Source organism: Columba livia, chromosome 22 (genome assembly GCF_036013475.1).
Source record: "Columba livia isolate bColLiv1 breed racing homer chromosome 22, bColLiv1.pat.W.v2, whole genome shotgun sequence".
In the NCBI taxonomy this organism is placed as follows: domain Eukaryota; kingdom Metazoa; phylum Chordata; class Aves; order Columbiformes; family Columbidae; genus Columba; species Columba livia.
Window position 1 is genome coordinate 5,500,600 of NC_088623.1, and position 18,014 is coordinate 5,518,613.

The 18,014-nt window shown below is 52.9% G+C and overlaps 2 protein-coding genes across 2 annotated transcripts; one reads left to right on the forward strand and one right to left on the reverse strand.

Moving 5' to 3' along the window:
- Positions 1-6,564: 6,564 nt before the first annotated feature.
- Positions 6,565-10,756, forward strand: KCNA10 (potassium voltage-gated channel subfamily A member 10). Its single transcript, XM_005510350.3, has one exon. The coding sequence runs from the start codon at positions 9,014-9,016 to the stop codon at positions 10,562-10,564; it is 1,551 nt and encodes a 516-aa protein (XP_005510407.1). The 5' UTR covers positions 6,565-9,013; the 3' UTR covers positions 10,565-10,756.
- Positions 10,757-12,309: 1,553 nt separating this feature from the next.
- PROK1 (prokineticin 1) lies at positions 12,310-17,898 on the reverse strand. Its single transcript, XM_065038888.1, has 3 exons — positions 15,516-17,898; positions 14,839-14,964; positions 12,310-13,826 (listed from the first exon to the last, which is right to left on the reverse strand). The coding sequence occupies exons 1-3, from the start codon at positions 15,585-15,587 to the stop codon at positions 13,707-13,709; spliced, it is 318 nt and encodes a 105-aa protein (XP_064894960.1). The 5' UTR covers positions 15,588-17,898; the 3' UTR covers positions 12,310-13,706.
- Positions 17,899-18,014: the final 116 nt, after the last annotated feature.

The following is an 18,014-nucleotide window of genomic DNA, read 5'->3' on the forward strand; positions in this document are numbered from 1 at the left end:
GTGGATTCAGTGCAGTTTGCATTTAGTGGTGAAGAGTAACGTGGTTTGCAGAGAGTTTGGTTTGGGTCTTCCTGGTCTGAGCACAGACAGAGCCGGTCCCGGCGCTGGCTCGGTGCTCGCTCGCACTAAGGAACGCTTCCATCAAAGATAACCGGTCACCGTGGGGAAGGGCTGGGTGGAAGGAGTCTGAAGATGACCCGAAGGGGCAGCTTTTTGCTCTCTCTGAGCTCTGGGATCTCCTGTTCCCCACAGCTGGATTTTCCAGGATGCAAAAAGATGGTTGTTTTTATTTAGTTTTATTTCCTTCGAGTTTTTTTGAGCAGCATCTCTGGGAGACCCCGACTTCACACTTCCCACTGCCGGGATGCTGCAATGGTCAGTACAGCCTCATCTCGATATTTTTCCTTTCCTGATTCAACAGCACAGCGAGGAAACCTGCCCCAATTAACACAGGCTGGAACGAAGCTCGAGGGAAAGGCTCAGCATCCCGAGCTGCTGGCGAGAGGAGCTGGGATGCAGGCGGGGGCTGCGGGTGGTTTTTGGAGGTCAGTCGGGAACTATCCTGGGCTGGAACTCACCCCATTCACTTGTACTGGGTCCCTTTCCAGGGTGGTGCTCTCATTTTTGCCTTTGCTTGTGAAGTTGTGGGGCAGGGAAGGATGGTCGTGCACTCTGCTGCGGCTGGGGGGAGAGCTGGGAAGGGAAATAGCTGCAGTTTCATCAGATCCTGACAGAAAAATGGGGCTTGAAACGGTGGCTCAGATGCCATTGCTGAAGGCAATAGGTGATGTTTGTGGTTCTTTGAACTAAATGAGGAGTTATGGCCGCATCCAACAACCGCTGCTCTGCACCTTGGTTGGGGCTGCTCTTGGCTGTGTCCAGGCGAGGGGTGACCCCCCCTGCAGATATAAAAACAGGGTGGAGAAAGCACACAGGGGTGCGTTTCCTGCTTCCAAAGCTGCAGCAGTTTGGGAGCTACTGGCAATTCCACTCCCAGGAACAGAGGATTTTCCCATCCATTGGGGTGCAAGCGAATGGGGTCCTTGTGAAATCAGCACCATCCCCAGCAAGCAGCCCTGGGTGGGGGGGATGCAAAAAGAGCCACGTTTGAGCATCACCTCCTCTTCCCCCACTCCAGCCTTCTCCTTCCTCGCCCTCCCTTGGAAAGCAAAGGCCACTCACGTGTTTGCGGACACAGAAACAGTGGCTTGGGGTCCCGGTGGCTGCTGCTGCAGGACCCAGCAAGGGAGGAAAAACCCATTTTCAGGCACAAGGAGAACGAGGGCACGGAGTCCCACTGGGCTCACGTGGGCACCGGCGACGCCTTCCCGCCCCGCGCAGAGAGGCACGAGCATCCCCGCGCCCGGCGAAGGGGCGGCCGGGCTGCAGGACGAGGAGGATGGAGACGGGAGGACCAGGCACCCCAGGCGCCGGGGGAGGATGAGGATGATGCCCAAGCCGGGTTTGTTGCTCCCTTCTTTGCAATGGGGTGAAGTTGGGGGGTGGAGGAGAAAGGAGGGTTTGGCAGGTGGGTTTGGGGCAGTTGGGTGCTGAACTCCTTTGCAGTTGGGTGGGTTTATTCCAGTCATGGTGACCAGGGGAGAAATTTAGTTTGTCCTCGGAGTAAAACAGAGTGAAGGGCTCCCGATCGCTGGGGCTGTGCTGTGAGTAACCCCAACTTTGCTGAGAGCTGGAGGGTCCCACTGACATCATCCCAATCACTTTAATCTTAATTATTTTTTGCTGCTGGGTCCAAATTACAAATGTCCTGAGTTGGAGGGGATTGTGGGCTCGGGGGTTGCTGTGATGTGGTCTCTGTAGCTGCTCTGGCTCTGCATACGATGCCACAAGCCCCAAGCGACGCCAGGACCCCAAAACCAGCTCTTTTTTGCTGCCGTTGTTGCAAAAATTGGGATCAATGCAGGTATCACTCTGACCCGATTAGCAGCTTCCTATTGCTTTCCCTTTATACTGTTTTTGGCTCTGGTTGACAACCGCCTAGCAGGGTTTGCTGCCACTGCGGATTTTTTAGTGGGGGACAAAGTCCTTTATTTGTCCTTAGGAGCAGATTGAGGTGACAGTGCTGAGCTCGGGGCGGGCGGGGGGGCCGTGCCTCTGTCCCAGCACTTTTGGACAGACTGGAGAAGTTTCCCATCGATTTGGGATCGCATTGTCTTTATCGCGTTACAGCCACGGTAAGCAGGAGGTGGGGGGTGGCTGTGTCCCCCCGGCCCCATCCAGGCGCCCAGATGGAGCCGGGATGCTTGGGCGGGGGAAGAAGATCGGTCCCTGCATCTCTCGCATCTCTTCTGGTGCGCGCTGAAAACACTTTAAAAACGTTTCGTGTCTGTCTGTCCACCAGCCAGTTCATGAAGGGTCTAAAAACCGCTTTGCAGCAGCAATAGCTTTGTGAACCCCAGCGGAGAGCAAACCACCAGCCTCCAAAACCACCCCCAAAAGCCACCACAGCCCCCTCCAGGTCACAAACCCATTTAAATCTTTTCCCGAATGAGGCTAAAACCCTGAGTCCGAGCGTGGGGAGGATGCGGAGGGCTCAGCAAAGCCTGGCCCGCACCCAGGCCATCGCCAGCTCCTCCGGCATCCCGGCAGAGCTCATTTCACCCCATCTGGCTTTTCCTGCCTTGTTCTGTGGCAGATTTTATGGGGCACCCGGTGCGGGACCACGGCGGCTCCCTCCGAGCAGGGACTCGCCCTCGCTTGTTATTAAATTACATCCTGACCTGGTTAATCCATAGCTGATTAATTTTGGACTCTATGGCTGGGTATCAGAAAGGTTTCATCTGTCTCGTGGTGTGTACTGTATGTACCAGGCTCTCTGTTAATCTGATTTTTTTTTTTAAATATATAAAAATATGGGTGGAAAATCAGAATGAGGTATATAAACTGGGGAGGATTAAAGGGGTCTGGGTGGGAACCCTCCGCCTGTGAGGGCAGATCCCTCCATCCCAGCATCAGGAATCCTGTTTGGGATCTTCCTCCTGTGCATCTTTTCCTGCAAGGCTCCTGCTTGGCTGTAAAGCACATCACCAGCTCTGGGGAAACTGAGGCACGGAAGGGGAATTAGCCCATAGGAGTCGGTGGCTACTGGTTCAGCCCAATCATTTCTTTGCAAACATCTCTCCCAGGATGAGGATGAGCCGCAAACTTCTGCAGGACCTCCCCCAGCAGCAAACCTGGGAGCTCCTCGGCTTCCTCCAAGGGTGCTCTGTGCCTGATCCAGAGCTCAAATACCCCCTTAATTATCATCATCCCTTTATTCATTAACCTCAGTGCCAGAGCAGCCTGTCCAGCTGGAGCCAGTCCATAAACCCAGCACTAAATCAAGGGGCTTGAAGGGTATGAGTTGTGCTTTTGTGTATTGCAACGCTTGCATTCCCCCCTCAAAAATATCCAGCCTTCCCTGATGCTGGGGGGTTTGCTAAGTTAAGGGTATTTCATGCAGGGCTGGGAAATAAGAAAAACTCACCCCAGTATCTCAAGGGGCTGTGGAGCCAACGCAGCTCCGTCCAAGAGCCATGTAGCTGGAGCAGTGCTGCTGAACCCCAGCTAATTAGTTCTGCTAAGAAAGAGGAAAACGAGCAGGGGCTCATTACAGCAGTAAATGGCTTTGCGGAGCGAGGCGCGTGTGTGGCGCGGAGCGGGGCCAGGCGGACGCGCTGCCGTGCAGGAGTCTCCGCGGGCTTCATTTTGCTTGGGAATTAGGGGCAAAATCTAATTAAGTGCCATTGCCTCGTTAGGCGGGAGCGGTGGTGGGGTCTGCTGGACCTCTCCTGTCCTCTCCTCCTTGCTCCCACCCTACTGCAGTTCATCCCATGGCAGATGATGGGCGAAATGGGTGTGATGAACTGCTCGGTTCTCTGCCCTTTTCCACACAGGGAGAATCAAGCTCTCTGTGTAAATGTGGGTCCAAGCAATAATTTAGGGACCTACTGCAAAAAACCCACCTTTTTTGCCAACTAATGTCTCCTGCAGCAGGACAAGCTTGGGCTGTTTTATCTCCCCTCCAGCAGCCTCCCTTGGGGTATTTAAATCCTGAGGGCTAAAAGGGTGTTGAAAGTCACCTTGGCTGAATGCAAGGGCAGAACTTTCCCGAGGGTGGCCAGGGAAATCCCCAGAGGTGAGTTGTGTAACTGCTCCGTTTCTTGGAGGTGGTGATGTTATTCTGGGCATCTACCCCTATACCCGTCTCCCCTGGACTTTAACACTGCTTTGACTTCAGGGATGTTCCTATTAACAGCTGGTATTTAGAACCATAGAATCATTTTGGTTGGAAAAGCCCCTCAAGATTGAGTCCACCCGTTCCCCACCCCGGCACTGCCCCATGTCCTGAGAACCTCATGTCCGTCTGTCCAACCCTCCAGGGATGGTAACTCCAGCACTGCCCTGGGCAGCCTGTTCCAATGTCCCACAGCCCTTTGGGGAAGAAATTGTTCCCCAGATCCAACCACAGGGTAAATATAAGCACTGTAGCCTATAGGGTGCAGAAGGGGGTATATAGCATAACCTGACCCTGAAGGACCCAACCAAAGGTCTGGATAATGTTATGTCTTGTTCCCATCGCAGGCAGACAGACAGGCAGGAGTATACGATGCTCAAGCCAGTGGGTCCCAGACTGTCCTCTGGGACGGGGTGGTTAAATGTGCTTATTAACGTCATGGGAGGAGAAATAGCTCAGAGGACAGAAAAGGCAGCAGGAGGGAGGGAAATTGAGGTGACCAGATCCCTCAAGAGCAAAGGAGCGTCACCGCGGAGGAATTGAGGCTGAAGGATGTGGGCAGGAACGTGTCACCCCCTCCTCTGCTTTCCCTGAGTGTGGAGACCTGGGAGGAGATGGAGGAGGAGGAGGGTGGGAAGGTCACCTGGGTGAAGGTGGAGGTGGGAGCCAACCCCATGTGGGTGAGACCACCCTGGAGCACCCCCAGTGAGGATGCTCATGAGGTCTAGAAAGGAAAAATGGGGAAAGGTTTTATATATATATATATATATATATATAGATAGATATAGATATATAGATATATAGATATATAGATATATATAGATATATATATATATATAAATAAATAAATAAATCTGGGTTATTTCGGTGAATCATGCCAACCTGCCTGGGTCATGTATTTGTTAATTACCGGAGGTTATAAGCCCAGCGGTGCTGGGGTCTAAGCCAGAGACCGGCTGGCAGCCAGGAGAGAGGAAGGGACGTGTCCCCTCTGTCCCTGTCCCTGCCATGCCCTCCGTGGGGCTATGCCAGCCGTACCCGCTGCTGCCGCCCGTCCCGGCCACCCCTGGGAGGGGACGGAGATGTCCCACGTGGTGGTGGCACCGTGGCCGTCCCCTCCTGGACAGGAGCCCGCTTCACCCACAGCCACCGGCAAGAGGTAGGTGGGCAACGAGGGACGCTCCATCCCTTGGGCTTTCCCCTCCCTCCTCTTTTTAAAATCTGTATTATACGTTAATCATAACAAGAGCCCTGTCACCTGCTGTAAGTCTCTCCCGGTGTCATCGCCATGTGGGTCCCTGTCCCCGCTCTCCACCTCCCTCCCAGGGACCAGCTTGGACCTCACCATGTCACGGCCAAGACTTGTCCCGGGCTGGACCATCCGGAGCATTATTGGGGATTAAAGCTGACATCGGGCAGAAGGACACGTCCTCCCCCATCTCGCTCATCCCAACGAGCAGGTGGGGGCAGGAGGTGGGTGGCCGGGTCCCCCTCCCCAGATGAGCAGGGCATGGGGTGTCCCCTGCACCCCCCCAACCCCTGTCCCCATGGACCCCCAGCTTTTTTTAGGGCGATGGCAGAACCGAGGCTCCGAATCGCGCCGCATCCTGCCAAAGCCCGTCCCCGGCTGCCAATTATACACTGAACCAAATACAGACGAGCCTTTTAAATGACATTGTCTGTGTTATCCCGAAGGGACCTTGCAAGGGTATGGCTGGAATTATTTTGGTTATTTTCCCTCCCTACACATCCCTATGTGTGGTTAATAACTCTCTTCCCAGATGCGGAGAGCCTTGGCACCTCCATGCCCTGTGCGGGTAAGTCCCCGTAGGTGACGGTGTCGGGTGGGGATACGGGAGGAATCACCTTCCCCATCCCAGCACTGGGGTGGGATAGGGGGGAGAGATGCTCAGATCTCCAGTTTTCCAGAAAAACCTTGGAAATGGCCGTTTTTCACCCCAAGAGTGCGAGGGGGATGGAAGGACAATGGGTGGGAAGCAGAGGGGAGCTGCACACGGGGGGTCTGGATGGTCGCGGAGGGGCCGGCAGAAACCTCGGTCCCAATTTACTGCTTTCTGATGGGCAAAACACAAACTCCCTCAAAAATGACCTTTCTCTTTCACCATCTCTCTCCCTCACTTGCTTTTTTTTATTATTATTATTATTTTCCCCAGCCAGGGATTTCAGCTGAAGGGTATTAGTTAATCAGATTCCGAGAAGCAGATGTTAGGTGATTTAGGAGGAAAAAAAGGCAACTTTCTAGTTCAAGCCTCCGCTGAGCCCGGAGGACGCGCTGCAAAGCTTTGGGAGGGTGTTTTGTGGCTTCGGGCAGCACCGTTAATTTTAGTCTATACTGAAAATGAGGCATATGGGGTGGTCTGGGGGTTTGGGGACCCACGGGGCAGCCGGCTCCAGCCACAGGCAGACAGCAGCACCTCTGGGGGCTTTGAAGGGAAGAAAAGTCAGAGCCCTGCATTGCTTAGGCAGCCACCTGAGGGCTTGAAACAGCGCAGAAAAGCACCTTTTCCATGTCTCACCGGGGAGGACGAGCACAACGTTCCACTTCGAATGGTGACCATGATGTGCAAACTGTCCCTTCGCAGCTCCGTGCCTCAGTTTCCCCAGGAGGGACAATGCCGGGGCGGATGTGCACGGGGGCTCTGGAGCGAGGCTGGATTGCAAGACACCACCATTTCTTCTGTGCCCAGAACTCTCAGGTTGAAGCCGTCCTACCGAGGAAGGGCTGGGGGATCGTCTTGCCCGCTGCGCGGTATTAAGAGTTAAGCTTAATGCTTCAAATACCAAGATCATCTCTCGGCGCTGACTTAGGATGCGATTTCACGCTCAGCTTTAGGAGGAGGTCCCGGGCACACGGTCCCTCTGGTCGCCCATGGATGGGGATGTGCTGGGGCAGGTGGCTCCCCCACCACTCAACACCCAACGCTCCTGCTCTCCTCGTCAAAAGGATTCCTTTTTTTCAGATTTAAAAATAATTTCTGGTGGTTTGTATTAAGAAAAAAAATAAGGAAAATAGGGAAAAGTTATGCGCTGCTTTTCCTTTTTCTATAATGCTTTGCTTTTTTCTCTTTTCTTTCTACTTGTTTTTCTTTTTCCTTTTTCTCCTTTTTTCTTCCTTCTTTCTTCTTCTTTCTCCTTTATTTTTATTCTTTTTTTTTTCCTTTTTTTTTTTTTTCTCCTCAATACTTTTTTATTGTCTTTAATGCTTATTTTTCCCTCAAAAGACTTAAGAGAGCTTTGTCAAAGCTGGGCTTATCTCAGCATCCCTTTCCCTACCTCCTGATGCTCCACAGGCACCAAACCGTGGCTTGTCTGCAGCTCACCCTAATGTCAAACAGGGAAACCGAGGCACCGGTGTGGCTCAGTGCCCGCGGATGGATCCTTTCCCAGCACCCGGCTGCCCGAAGCAGAGCCGGCGGTGACCGTCCCATGGCAGGACCGGTCCCAAATTAATAGCGCTGCTGCTCCGGGCAGACGTGGCCTAAATTGCGTTGCTATTCCTGGCAGCCGAGGGCACTTGGGCTTTTTTGCTCTCTGAGCTTGGCTGGGTGCGGAAACCAACGTGTCCTTGGTGAGCAGCAGCTCCGCCTGTCTCCCCGTGGTTTCTCGTGTAAAAATGTATTTCTGGTGTAAAGAGGGGAAATAAATCAGGGGGTTGAGTTAGCTTACAAGCTACATTTTTGGGAGAATCTCCCCAGAACCTTTCCCTGTTAACCTCTGATTTCTGTATGTGCTTCTCCCTGAGGCAGAACAGGTAATTTCCTGGCTCTCTAACTTGGTCGCATCCCAGAGTTCCTCTTCAGCTTTGCCTTCGGGTTCGGTACAAAAGCAGCGGCGTGTTGGGGAGATGTGTGCCCAGGAGGATTTTGGGGATGTGGTGTCCATTGCTGAGCACCCGACAGTTGGTCAGGGGGAAAAAATCCACCCGTGGCCTGAGTGATGCTCGCCAAGGGATCTGAGTGTTTAGTCCTTGTCTTCTCCCTATGGCTGGGAACATCAGGGCTGCCATGAAGGAGGCCTAGGAGGTCCTGGAGGACATCACCTCACCACTGGCCCCTCAAAGTCTGGATGAAGACAAGGGGTCCCCATTTGTACCCTCTTCACACAGAGCACAGGAGTTGTCCAAGGCTGGTGGACAGGTCCTTCTCCTCCTACCTTGCCTTCCTCATGGGCTGGGCTCCCCAAGTCCCAGCATGGCCCCTACTTTGGGAATTGCTTCCTGAATGCCGGTTGACCCAGCTGCAACGTGCCCAGGACCTCCTGGGCTTTGACCCAATGGCTCTCCCAGCAGCTCAGCAGGACCCCCGTGTTTCCTACCTCCAAATCCTGCTCCAAATTCTGGAACCGCAAATATCTGCCATGACCCTTTGCTCTGCAGGGCTGGGGACAGGCTGGGTGGGACACCCAGGGTCACCCCATCCTCTGCTGCTGCCTGACCTTTTACCCTTGGTGCTGTCGATGGTTTTGGGAGGTTTAACGATGATGGTGAAGCCATGCCAAAAGGGCTTGCAGGATCCAGAGATGAACGACTTGCTGGAATATAAGGCTTTTGCCAGTCAACGAAATTAATGTTTCTATTTTAAAAATTCAGGGTTTTCTAACCTGGGGTTTGTTTTATTCTTTTTGGTTGAACCAAGACATACATGTGCACAATTCAGCTCTGTCTCTGTCCGTTCCCTTGCAGATCCTCGTAGCGTGGGAAAGACACAAGCTGCCGGCATCCGACCCGGGGATTTATGCTGCTAATCTGATTAGTGTATGATGGACGTGTCCAGTTGGAAGGAGATGGAGGTGGCACTAGTCAGTTTTGACAACGCTGATCAGATCGTGGAGGATCCCTGTTATTCAAACGACCTCAGCCCCGCTGGGCAGTCACGGAAAGGCCATCCCAGCTGCGCCAACCTCCTCTCCAACCTGAGGATCCTCATCAACAGCGAAAATGCCAACAATGAAACCATTTTCTCCAGGTTTTCCGCTGAGTTCAGTGAGCACCTGGTGGGGGAGAGGGTGGGCATGGATGAGGGGGACCAACGAGTCATCATCAACATCGCTGGGCTGAGGTTTGAGACGCGGCTCAAGACCCTCAACCAGTTCCCTGAGACCTTGCTTGGGGACCCGGAAAAGAGGATGCGCTACTTCGACTCCATGAGGAATGAATATTTCTTCGATAGGAACAGGCCCAGTTTTGATGGGATCTTGTACTATTACCAGTCCGGTGGGAAAATACGGCGCCCGGCCAATGTCCCCATTGATGTCTTTGCTGATGAAATCACCTTCTACGAGCTGGGTGATGAAGCCATGGACCAGTTCAGGGAGGATGAAGGGTTCATCAAGGACCCTGAGACCCTCTTACCAACCAATGACTTTCATAGGCAATTTTGGCTGCTCTTTGAATACCCTGAAAGCTCCAGTGCGGCTAGGGGTGTGGCTTTGGTCTCCGTCTTGGTCATTGTCATCTCCATCATCATCTTCTGCATGGAGACCTTGCCGGAGTTCAGGGAGGAACGGGAGTTTAAATCCACCCAGGAGCTTTCTAAGAACCTGACAGACACCTTGCTGGCCCACAGCACCTTCACGGACCCTTTCTTCGTCATAGAGACAGCCTGCATCATCTGGTTCTCCTTCGAGCTGTTCGTTCGGTTCATCGTGTGTCCCAGCAAGACCGAGTTCTTCAGGAACATCATGAACATTATCGACATCGTGTCCATCATCCCCTACTTCGTGACGCTCACCACCGAGCTGATCCAGCAGAGCGAACTCAACGGGCAGCAGAACATGTCCTTGGCCATCCTGAGGATCATCCGCCTGGTCAGGGTCTTCCGGATCTTCAAGCTGTCCCGGCACTCCAAGGGGCTGCAGATCCTGGGCCAGACCCTCAAGGCCAGCATGCGGGAGCTGGGTTTGCTCATCTTCTTCCTCTTCATCGGCGTCATCCTCTTCTCCAGCGCTGTCTACTTCGCCGAAGTGGATGAGCCGCAGTCCCACTTCTCCAGCATCCCCGATGGCTTCTGGTGGGCCGTGGTCACGATGACCACCGTTGGCTACGGAGACATGTGTCCCACCACCTTGGGTGGCAAGATCGTGGGGACTCTGTGCGCCATCGCGGGGGTGCTGACCATCGCGCTGCCCGTCCCCGTCATCGTCTCGAACTTCAACTATTTCTACCACCGGGAGACGGAGAACGAAGAGAAGCAAATTCTGCCCGGGGAGGTGGAGCGGATCCTCACCAGCGTGGTGACGGGAGCCGGCAGCATGGAGTCGCTCAATAAGACCAATGGGGGTTACCCTCGAGACAAGGCCAAAAAATGATGCTCGAGGCCCTGATGGGACTGGGCCGAGTCAGCTGGGGTTGGCTGGATAAGGTATAAAACATCTGCACGCTGAGATTTATTTATTTTTAAACCAAATGTGCTGCTGCTTTTTTTTTTTTCTTTTCCTAGACATTTTTCAATCTCTGATTTCCTGCGGCTGTTCAAATAAATACCATCTTTCTTATCTCTCTTCCTTGCCCATCAGTCTGGTTTTTATTATTTGATACTCATCATCTGCTTGACGTTTTTTGTTCTTTGTCTGTGGCATCAGGATGGAGTTTCCCAGAGATTTCCCCCATTTACCAGCGGAGATAAAAGGGCAAAATGACATGAAATGCTGTCCGGGGTGAGGATGGGTCCAGCTCCCTGCTTTTCTTAAGCCATTTAAAATCATTCCTTCCCACCCCCCAGGATCTGGGGGTCTCAACGCTCCCCAGGTGGCAAAAGAAAATTAAAAGTTATATTTTTAGCTGGATCTGCCTCAATAATTTCATCGTCACAGCAGGATGGGCAGTGATGGGTGGGGGTGGTAGGAGAGAGATGAAGGCCGGTCATGGTGACACCAATAAGGGACCAGGGCACGGTGGTTTCTGATGGAAAACTGAGCGTGGAGAGAGGAAAAGGGAATTTCCTGTGGAACAAATGCTCTGCTTGTGGGTTTTGAGGTGTACAAATGGCCATAGGGATGAACCACCCTCGCCTTGCAGCTTTTATTGCCCCGCGTTGCTGCAAACGGGGCACAGATCAATGAGAATAACAAGCGCTGACGGTTCTGAGAGCTCAACTCATCTTATGGTATAACAGCACTTCTGGCTTTCTAAAAAATGCAGATCTGATGGCAGAAACCAGCAACAGATCATTCTGCCGTTCTCTCTAATGCCAGCAGGTTTTCTTCCGAGAAAAACATTTTGTTCCAACTTCTCTATTCCACTTGGCTTTTTTTTGGTTGTTTTTAATGTTTCTGCCTACATTAAGATCACAGTTTCTCCTGCAGCGTCTACACATCCGCTCTTATATCCCACATCTGTTACACTCGGTGTCTCATCTCCCGAAGGTTCGACACGATCATTACGCAATGTGCCAGCACCCCCGCCTTGCAGTTCCATTCAGAAAGAAGCAGTGATTTGGCTTTTTAGTGTTATTATTATCCCCGGATCCACGAGCTGAGGACAAGAGGCACGAACCCTCTCCAGCCACAAGAGCTTATTTCCCATTGATCCTAAAGCGGCGGAAAACCAGGCTGTGAATACCCAGTGCCAACACTCAGCTGGATAAAAACCTGCCAGAAAACCCCTTTCCCCACCCAATTTGCAGCTCAGGACCCTCCCAAATCAAGGGCCGAACTCCGTGCACCGCAGGTCGGGGTTGGCACCGCAGCCACGAGGTGGCAGCGCAGGACAGCGGTTTTAAATGAAATAAACTATAACTATTTAAAATATATATATTTGCTTGGGTTTGCTTCCCCAAACGCACTTTGAAAGCAGATTTAAAGTGGGTTTTCTGCCCACCTGCAGGTCGAACCACACAGGGCCAAGTGGGAGCAAAGTCGGGGACCCGCTCAACCCGCACAGCCCCAATCTTCCGCTTACAATTCCAAATCCAGCAAGAGCCCCTTCCCTCCCAGTGGGGGATCCCGTTACAGATTAACGCCAAAATCGAGTGATTTTGCACTAAATTGTCACCTCCTGCAGTTCGAAGCCGCCAGGACATTGTGATGTGTAATAAATAAATCAAATCGACACAGTCATTGCAGTGTTTTATTTTCCCCCAATTTACAATATTTTGTTGCTTTCGCTCAGCTGCCAAATCTGAATTACGTGGCTCTCCGCGATAATGCAGCATCTGCCACAGCCGTAGAAATAGAAACCGCTGCCGCTATAGCACCAAAATCCACCAAAAAGCATTAAAAACCCACCAATTGGGAAAGCCCGGAGCACAGGAGGTGCCGCTGTCCCACGCAATGAACCCCAAGGGTCACTGAACCACCCGCATTCACACCCCAAAAATAAGCTTTAAGTGCTGCTTCTGCTCAGAAGGAAATTGGACCTTTAGTTGCTGTAAATGCTGATTTTAATTTTATTTTTAATTATTTTTTAATATTATGTATTTATTATTGCTGGGGGTTGCTGTAGGAAGCTCAAGTGATACGGGATTTTCCCACCATATATTATTTAAAGCGGATTAAAAGCACGTGTCGGCACTAACTCTTAGCACAGTTCATTAACCCGAACACCCTGTTCTCCCCTTAGACTCAAGTGACACCAAGAGCGGCCCCCAAATCCCAAGCGGTGCCTGGACCCCAAGCAGATGCTTAAGCTGGAAAACACTTCCCTGCATCCCAAACGCCACATCTGGCCCCGGCCGCTGCCAAACACGTTGCGGTGCTTGAACTTTGGGGAAACCCATCCCTTAATCCCCCCATGCCCAGCTACTTGATATCGATTTATTTTCGTTGCAAGAGAGATTAGATCACCCGGCTTTTTAAATACACCGATAAGACTTGATGGGGCAACATCATGATGGGAATTACTACGGAAGTGCAGTAGGAATTGCGGGAAAGCTGCTAAAACTCCCTGTAAAAGGAAGTTTCTGCCCCTCTGATTTTTGTCTTTCCTGCCGCACAAGTAAAATCAATTAAAGTCGAGTCTCCGCCACCGCCCGCACAACTGGGCTCAGCTTTGGGGAGGCTTTGGTACATAAATGATGCTGCTCATCTTTACATCGCAGATTTTATCGTGTGCCAGGATAAAAACCACTTTTGCTCTTCCCAGATTGCATCACAGTTGGTTTTTAGTGTATAAAATAGAGCAGGGAGGTGACAGGCGGCTGGTGGCAGCCACGGCACGCAGAGAACACCTTGGGAAAGGGATTTTTGAGGCCACAAACGTTTGCCACGCACACTCCCCTTCACTCTGCTCCTCCGCTGGAGCCGGGTCCTGCTTAGGGCTGGGACAGAGCTTTGCTAAGCCAGACCTTGGAGCAGCTTGGCCTGAGTGTGCCTCAGTTTCCCCATATAACACAGAGCTTATAGCAACACTTAGAAAAGCACTTTTAAGATGCAAAGTGGGCACCCGGCGGCTGTGGGAGAGGGGAAGAAATGGGCGCAGGGGGCTCAGGGACGGGCAGCCGGCAGCACCACCCTAAAAATCGATGTTCTTGAAGTCGAGGGAGCAGCGGTAGCGGCCGTCGAGGAACCTGGAGCAGATGAAGTTGGGCAGACACGGGCAGGTGTGGTGCTGGCGCTTCCCGAAGAACGGGACCTGGGGAGAGACGAGAGTGTCGGGGCTCGGCTGCGGGCAAAAAGCTATCAACCGGCACCGAAAATCCCTGGCTCTTCTCAGAGGTTTAATAGACATACGCCTGAAATTAATTTTTGATCCCTCTGAAGCCCTTTGCACCTTCCTTGTGTGAGCAGGAGCTGCGGCAGCACTAAATCTCGCAGGATCGATACGGGAGCAGGGAGCGGGATGCTCCCCCCCCCCGGCCGGGATGCTGCTGCTAAATCCTCACGGAGGAGGGATGGCGGGGAAATGGCGCTTCGGGCTGATCCCAGTGCGCTGGGGTTGCTATTGGACAGAAATCGCAGCGCCTGGGCATTAACTCGGCTTCTCCTCGCTTGGCAGAGCATTTGTGGCTCGGTTTGGAGCAGCACAGGGGCGCTTTGCCTTAAATGAACGGGCCGGTTGGCTCATGATCAGCAGCACCCACGGGACATCTGAGCATCCCAAGGAGAACAGGAGCTGAGGGGAGACCTTCTGATCTCTGAACTGCCTGAAAGGAGCTTGGAGCCAGGGGGGTCGGGCTCTGCTCCCCAGGAACAAGCGCCAGGAGCAGAGGAAACGGCCTCAAGTTGCGCCAGGGGAGGTTGAGGTTGGATTTAGGAACAATTTCTTCCCCAAAGGGCTGTGGGGCATTGGAACAGGCTGCCCAGGGCAGTGCTGGAGTCACCAGCCCTGGAGGGCTGGACAGACGGACATGAGGTTCTCAGGACATGGGGCAGTGCCAGGAGGGGGGAATGGGTGGACTCGATGATCTTGAGGGTCTTTTCCAACCAAAATGATTCTCTGATTCTCTGATTTTGGGTGGCACAAGCAGGCAGGAGGTTGCTCAAGACATTTAGAGGCTGGAACCAGCTGCACCGCACCAGCTCGGGGACCCCAACGCCACTGCCGGAGCCTCATCCCAAACCCACCCCAGCCCCCTGACACCAACCCCCATCCCCATTCCAAAGTTCGGTCCCCTTTACCCGGTCCTTGTCCCCCACCCCGGTACCTTGTGGCTGAAGGGGTGGCACTCGTCCCCCTCCTGTCCCAGGGGGGTGCACATCCGCAGCCCCCGCAGCCAGAGGCTGATGGCGCAGCAGGTCCCGCTGCCGCACTGCAGGTCCCGCTCGCAGGCCTGGGGACAGGGACAGCGTCAGCGGGACCCGGGAACACATCACCATCCCTTCTGGGGGGCAGTGCAGAAATCAGCCCACACCAAACTGCCGGGGTAACCTCTCAATGGGGGGCTAAGGGGGTCTCGCGTTCGGGGGTAAGCTGGGGAGGTTTGGGGCAGGGCAGAGGTTGGGTGGGGGTGATGGGGTTGGGGGTGCCCATAGGGATGTGTGATTTCTTTCCCTTCTGGAAAACTTCCTAAAATCCCCGTTTCCCTGCGTGCCGGGTCTGGCGCGGCGCTGGGGGAAGAAGCAGAACGAGCAGCTCACGGGAGTGACTTTCCACACAGGTGGGATGGATGTGGGGACAGCATCCGCGTGCCGGAATAATTAGTAATAAATGGGGTAAATAGATAAATCAATAAACATAACATGCAATATAAATTACAAAATAAAATGAACTAAATTACACTTAAAAAGCAAACAACAAAAGCCACCGATTCCTGCCTTATTTCGGAAAACATAATAACAAAAATAGGTAAATGTCCCGTGTTGGGGGTGGATCAGCACTTACCCCGGTGATGACGGCGCCGGGCCCGGGGGTGACGAGCAGGAGCAGGAGGAGGGTTTGCAGGAACCAGCCCATGGTCTCTGCTGCTCTGCAGCAGCCCCGCACCTCCCGCCCTATATAACCCCCCAGCGCCGCCACCCCGGGCGCCGTGTCTTCCCCAATGATCTCACAACACGCAGATGAGACCTGAATCTCTAATGGTATTAAAAAAATACCAATGAACCACCGAGGAAGGGAGAAGATCCCACCTCTCCCACCCACACCGTGTCCCGGGGTTATTTTTCAGCTAAGGCAACACAGCTGGATTTTCCAGCTACACCTCTATGTCTGTGTTTATCCCTGACAGGTGTACTTAAGAAATTAGTTAAGAATTTGTGATTATTTAGCTAAAAGAAAACACACTAATAAAGTTACCCAGCTACTTCTCGGCTCCTAAGAGCACAATGTGTAATAATGTGGCTCTGTGATAAATATCCTGTAGAAATAAAGACTCAGCTGCATCTGTTTCTGAGAATCAAAGAAGGCAGAGAGGGAATAACATCTCTTTCAGTAATGACGGTGTGTTTGTATTTGCATTTAATGTTGATTTATGGCTTGATGTATATCCGCTATACCTCAAATCGCATTTGGTGCATCTGCTGCGAGCATAAGGGAATAAGAGCAGGGGCTGCTGAAGAGGCTAAAAAGGCAGGAAAAGCTGGAATTATCGGCTTCTTTTTCAATTTCTACATCCTGAGGGGATGGAAGGGACAACACCCCAATGTGCTCGGGGGAAAAAGGAGCAAGAAATCTCTGCAGCCTCTGCCATGCGACATCGTCATGGAGCTGGGGCTGCGTGTCACCCGTCACCTCCTCCCATGCAGCCCTTTGGGAGTCCAGCAATTTACAAATAAGTATATCTATAATAAAAGTTTAAATACCAACACATGGTGCTGGAACCCCCAGGATGAAGCTGGGCTACCAGAGCTCCCCACCAGCACTTGGAATTTAGTCTCTTCTGGCTTTTCTCACTGAGGAATAAACACCCTTGAGTCTGATTTTGGGGATTCTCCCAGTCAGAGGGAGCCACAGCCCCAAAATTCTCTGTCAAGGGGATGGAGCGTGTTCAGCAGATCTGGTCCATGGGGGCAAATTAGGGACCGGGAGCAGCCGGGGGGCTCAGCCCCGGGGGGGAAAACATGGCCCGAAGTGATGGGCTGGGGGTTGAAATCAGGGTTTGATCAGAGCCACGTGGCTTAATGGGCCTTTTCTGTTGAAGTTCTTTTGTAGAGTATCAGTCCAGTGCTAAATCATCTATTTAATTAGTTAAAAATAACCCAGGCATTTCCCTGCCCGGAGAGCAGCGCTTCTTTTGATGTGGCAGCTGTTCTGCTGCTTCTCTCAAGTCTCCTCCACCTGGGCTTGAATTAATTAATCCCAACTCCTCCAAAAACCTTCCCCGCCAGAAACCGTGCAGCTGGGAACGGCCCACGAGCCGCTGGTTGAGGGAAGTTGTGCTGAGATGCTGACGGGATGATGGGGATGTGGACCCAGCCTTGTGGGGGCATATTTGTACCTTTGTCCTGTGTTGCTACCTAGGGTGGGGGGAAAATAATCATTAAAACAATATAAGTAATCCCAAGTCACGCAGCAAGGCAGTGGGGAGCCCCCGGGCGTGCAGGATCGGGGTGCTGCCCGAGAGAGCTCCCCGCTTGACTTGAGGAGGAAGAAACATAAATAAAACACGAAAAATAAAATAATAAATAATAAAATCCTGCTGCACTTCGCTTCCCCCATCAATAACATTTTAATTTTCTGACCTGACAAGCCGAGATCTATCACCGGGCGCAGCCGGGAACGGATTCAGCCGGCACCTTATTAGCGTCACCGAGCTCCGCGATGCGCCCGCCATAAATTACCTCCCACTCTCGGTGGGGCTCGGTTTTTGGGGGGGCTCCTTGCAGCAGAGCTGGGCTGAGCATCCCTTTCAGCACCTCTCTGCTCTGTGGGAATGGGGTGGGGGTCCTGACCCCCCCAGCACCGCACGCGCCAGTCCAGTGTAGCTCTTCTTGCTGCGGATATTGGGCTCCAGCCCGTGGTCCCCATGTCCCTGCATCCCTCACTGTGGTCCAGAGGATGCTCTGGTTGGGGAGGGTGTGTGGGGGCCCCTCCATTAATCCACCACTCGAATTTCATTTTGCCATGCAAATCCTGAATGGGGAGGAGGGGAAACCGCTAATAAACCACACTCAGGAGTATAAATGAGGAGAAAAGAGAGGAAAAATAACCCAAGAATGGCAGCTGTGCCACCCGCACTGTGGGAAAGGGGCCGCCCGGGAGGGGTGGTTCAGGGGGCAGGGGGTGCGGGGTCGGCATTTGCAGCACCCCCCCAAATGAGGGCATACGTGAGCCCGCAGTGGCTGCCGCACTGCACGGGGCCCCGGGAGCTGCCAGCGACGGGAGCGGTTTTAGGGGTGCACCCGCGATGCTCCCAATGAGGCTGCGCAGGCGCCTTGGCGCCGC

What these genes read in the sequence shown, in the direction of transcription:
- KCNA10 (XM_005510350.3), top strand. Translation starts at nt 9,014, where the DNA reads ATGATGGACGTGTCCAGTTGGAAGGAGATGGAGGTGGCACTAGTCAGT.
- PROK1 (XM_065038888.1), bottom strand. Translation starts at nt 15,587, where the DNA reads ATGGGCTGGTTCCTGCAAACCCTCCTCCTGCTCCTGCTCGTCACCCCC. An exon ending in CCGGCGCCGTCATCACCGGG is followed by an intron (nt 14,965 to 15,515) that starts GTAAGTGCTGAT and finishes CCCTGTCCCCAG; the next exon opens with GCCTGCGAGCGGGACCTGCA. An exon ending in GCCACCCCTTCAGCCACAAG is followed by an intron (nt 13,827 to 14,838) that starts GTACCGGGGTGG and finishes GTCTCTCCCCAG; the next exon opens with GTCCCGTTCTTCGGGAAGCG.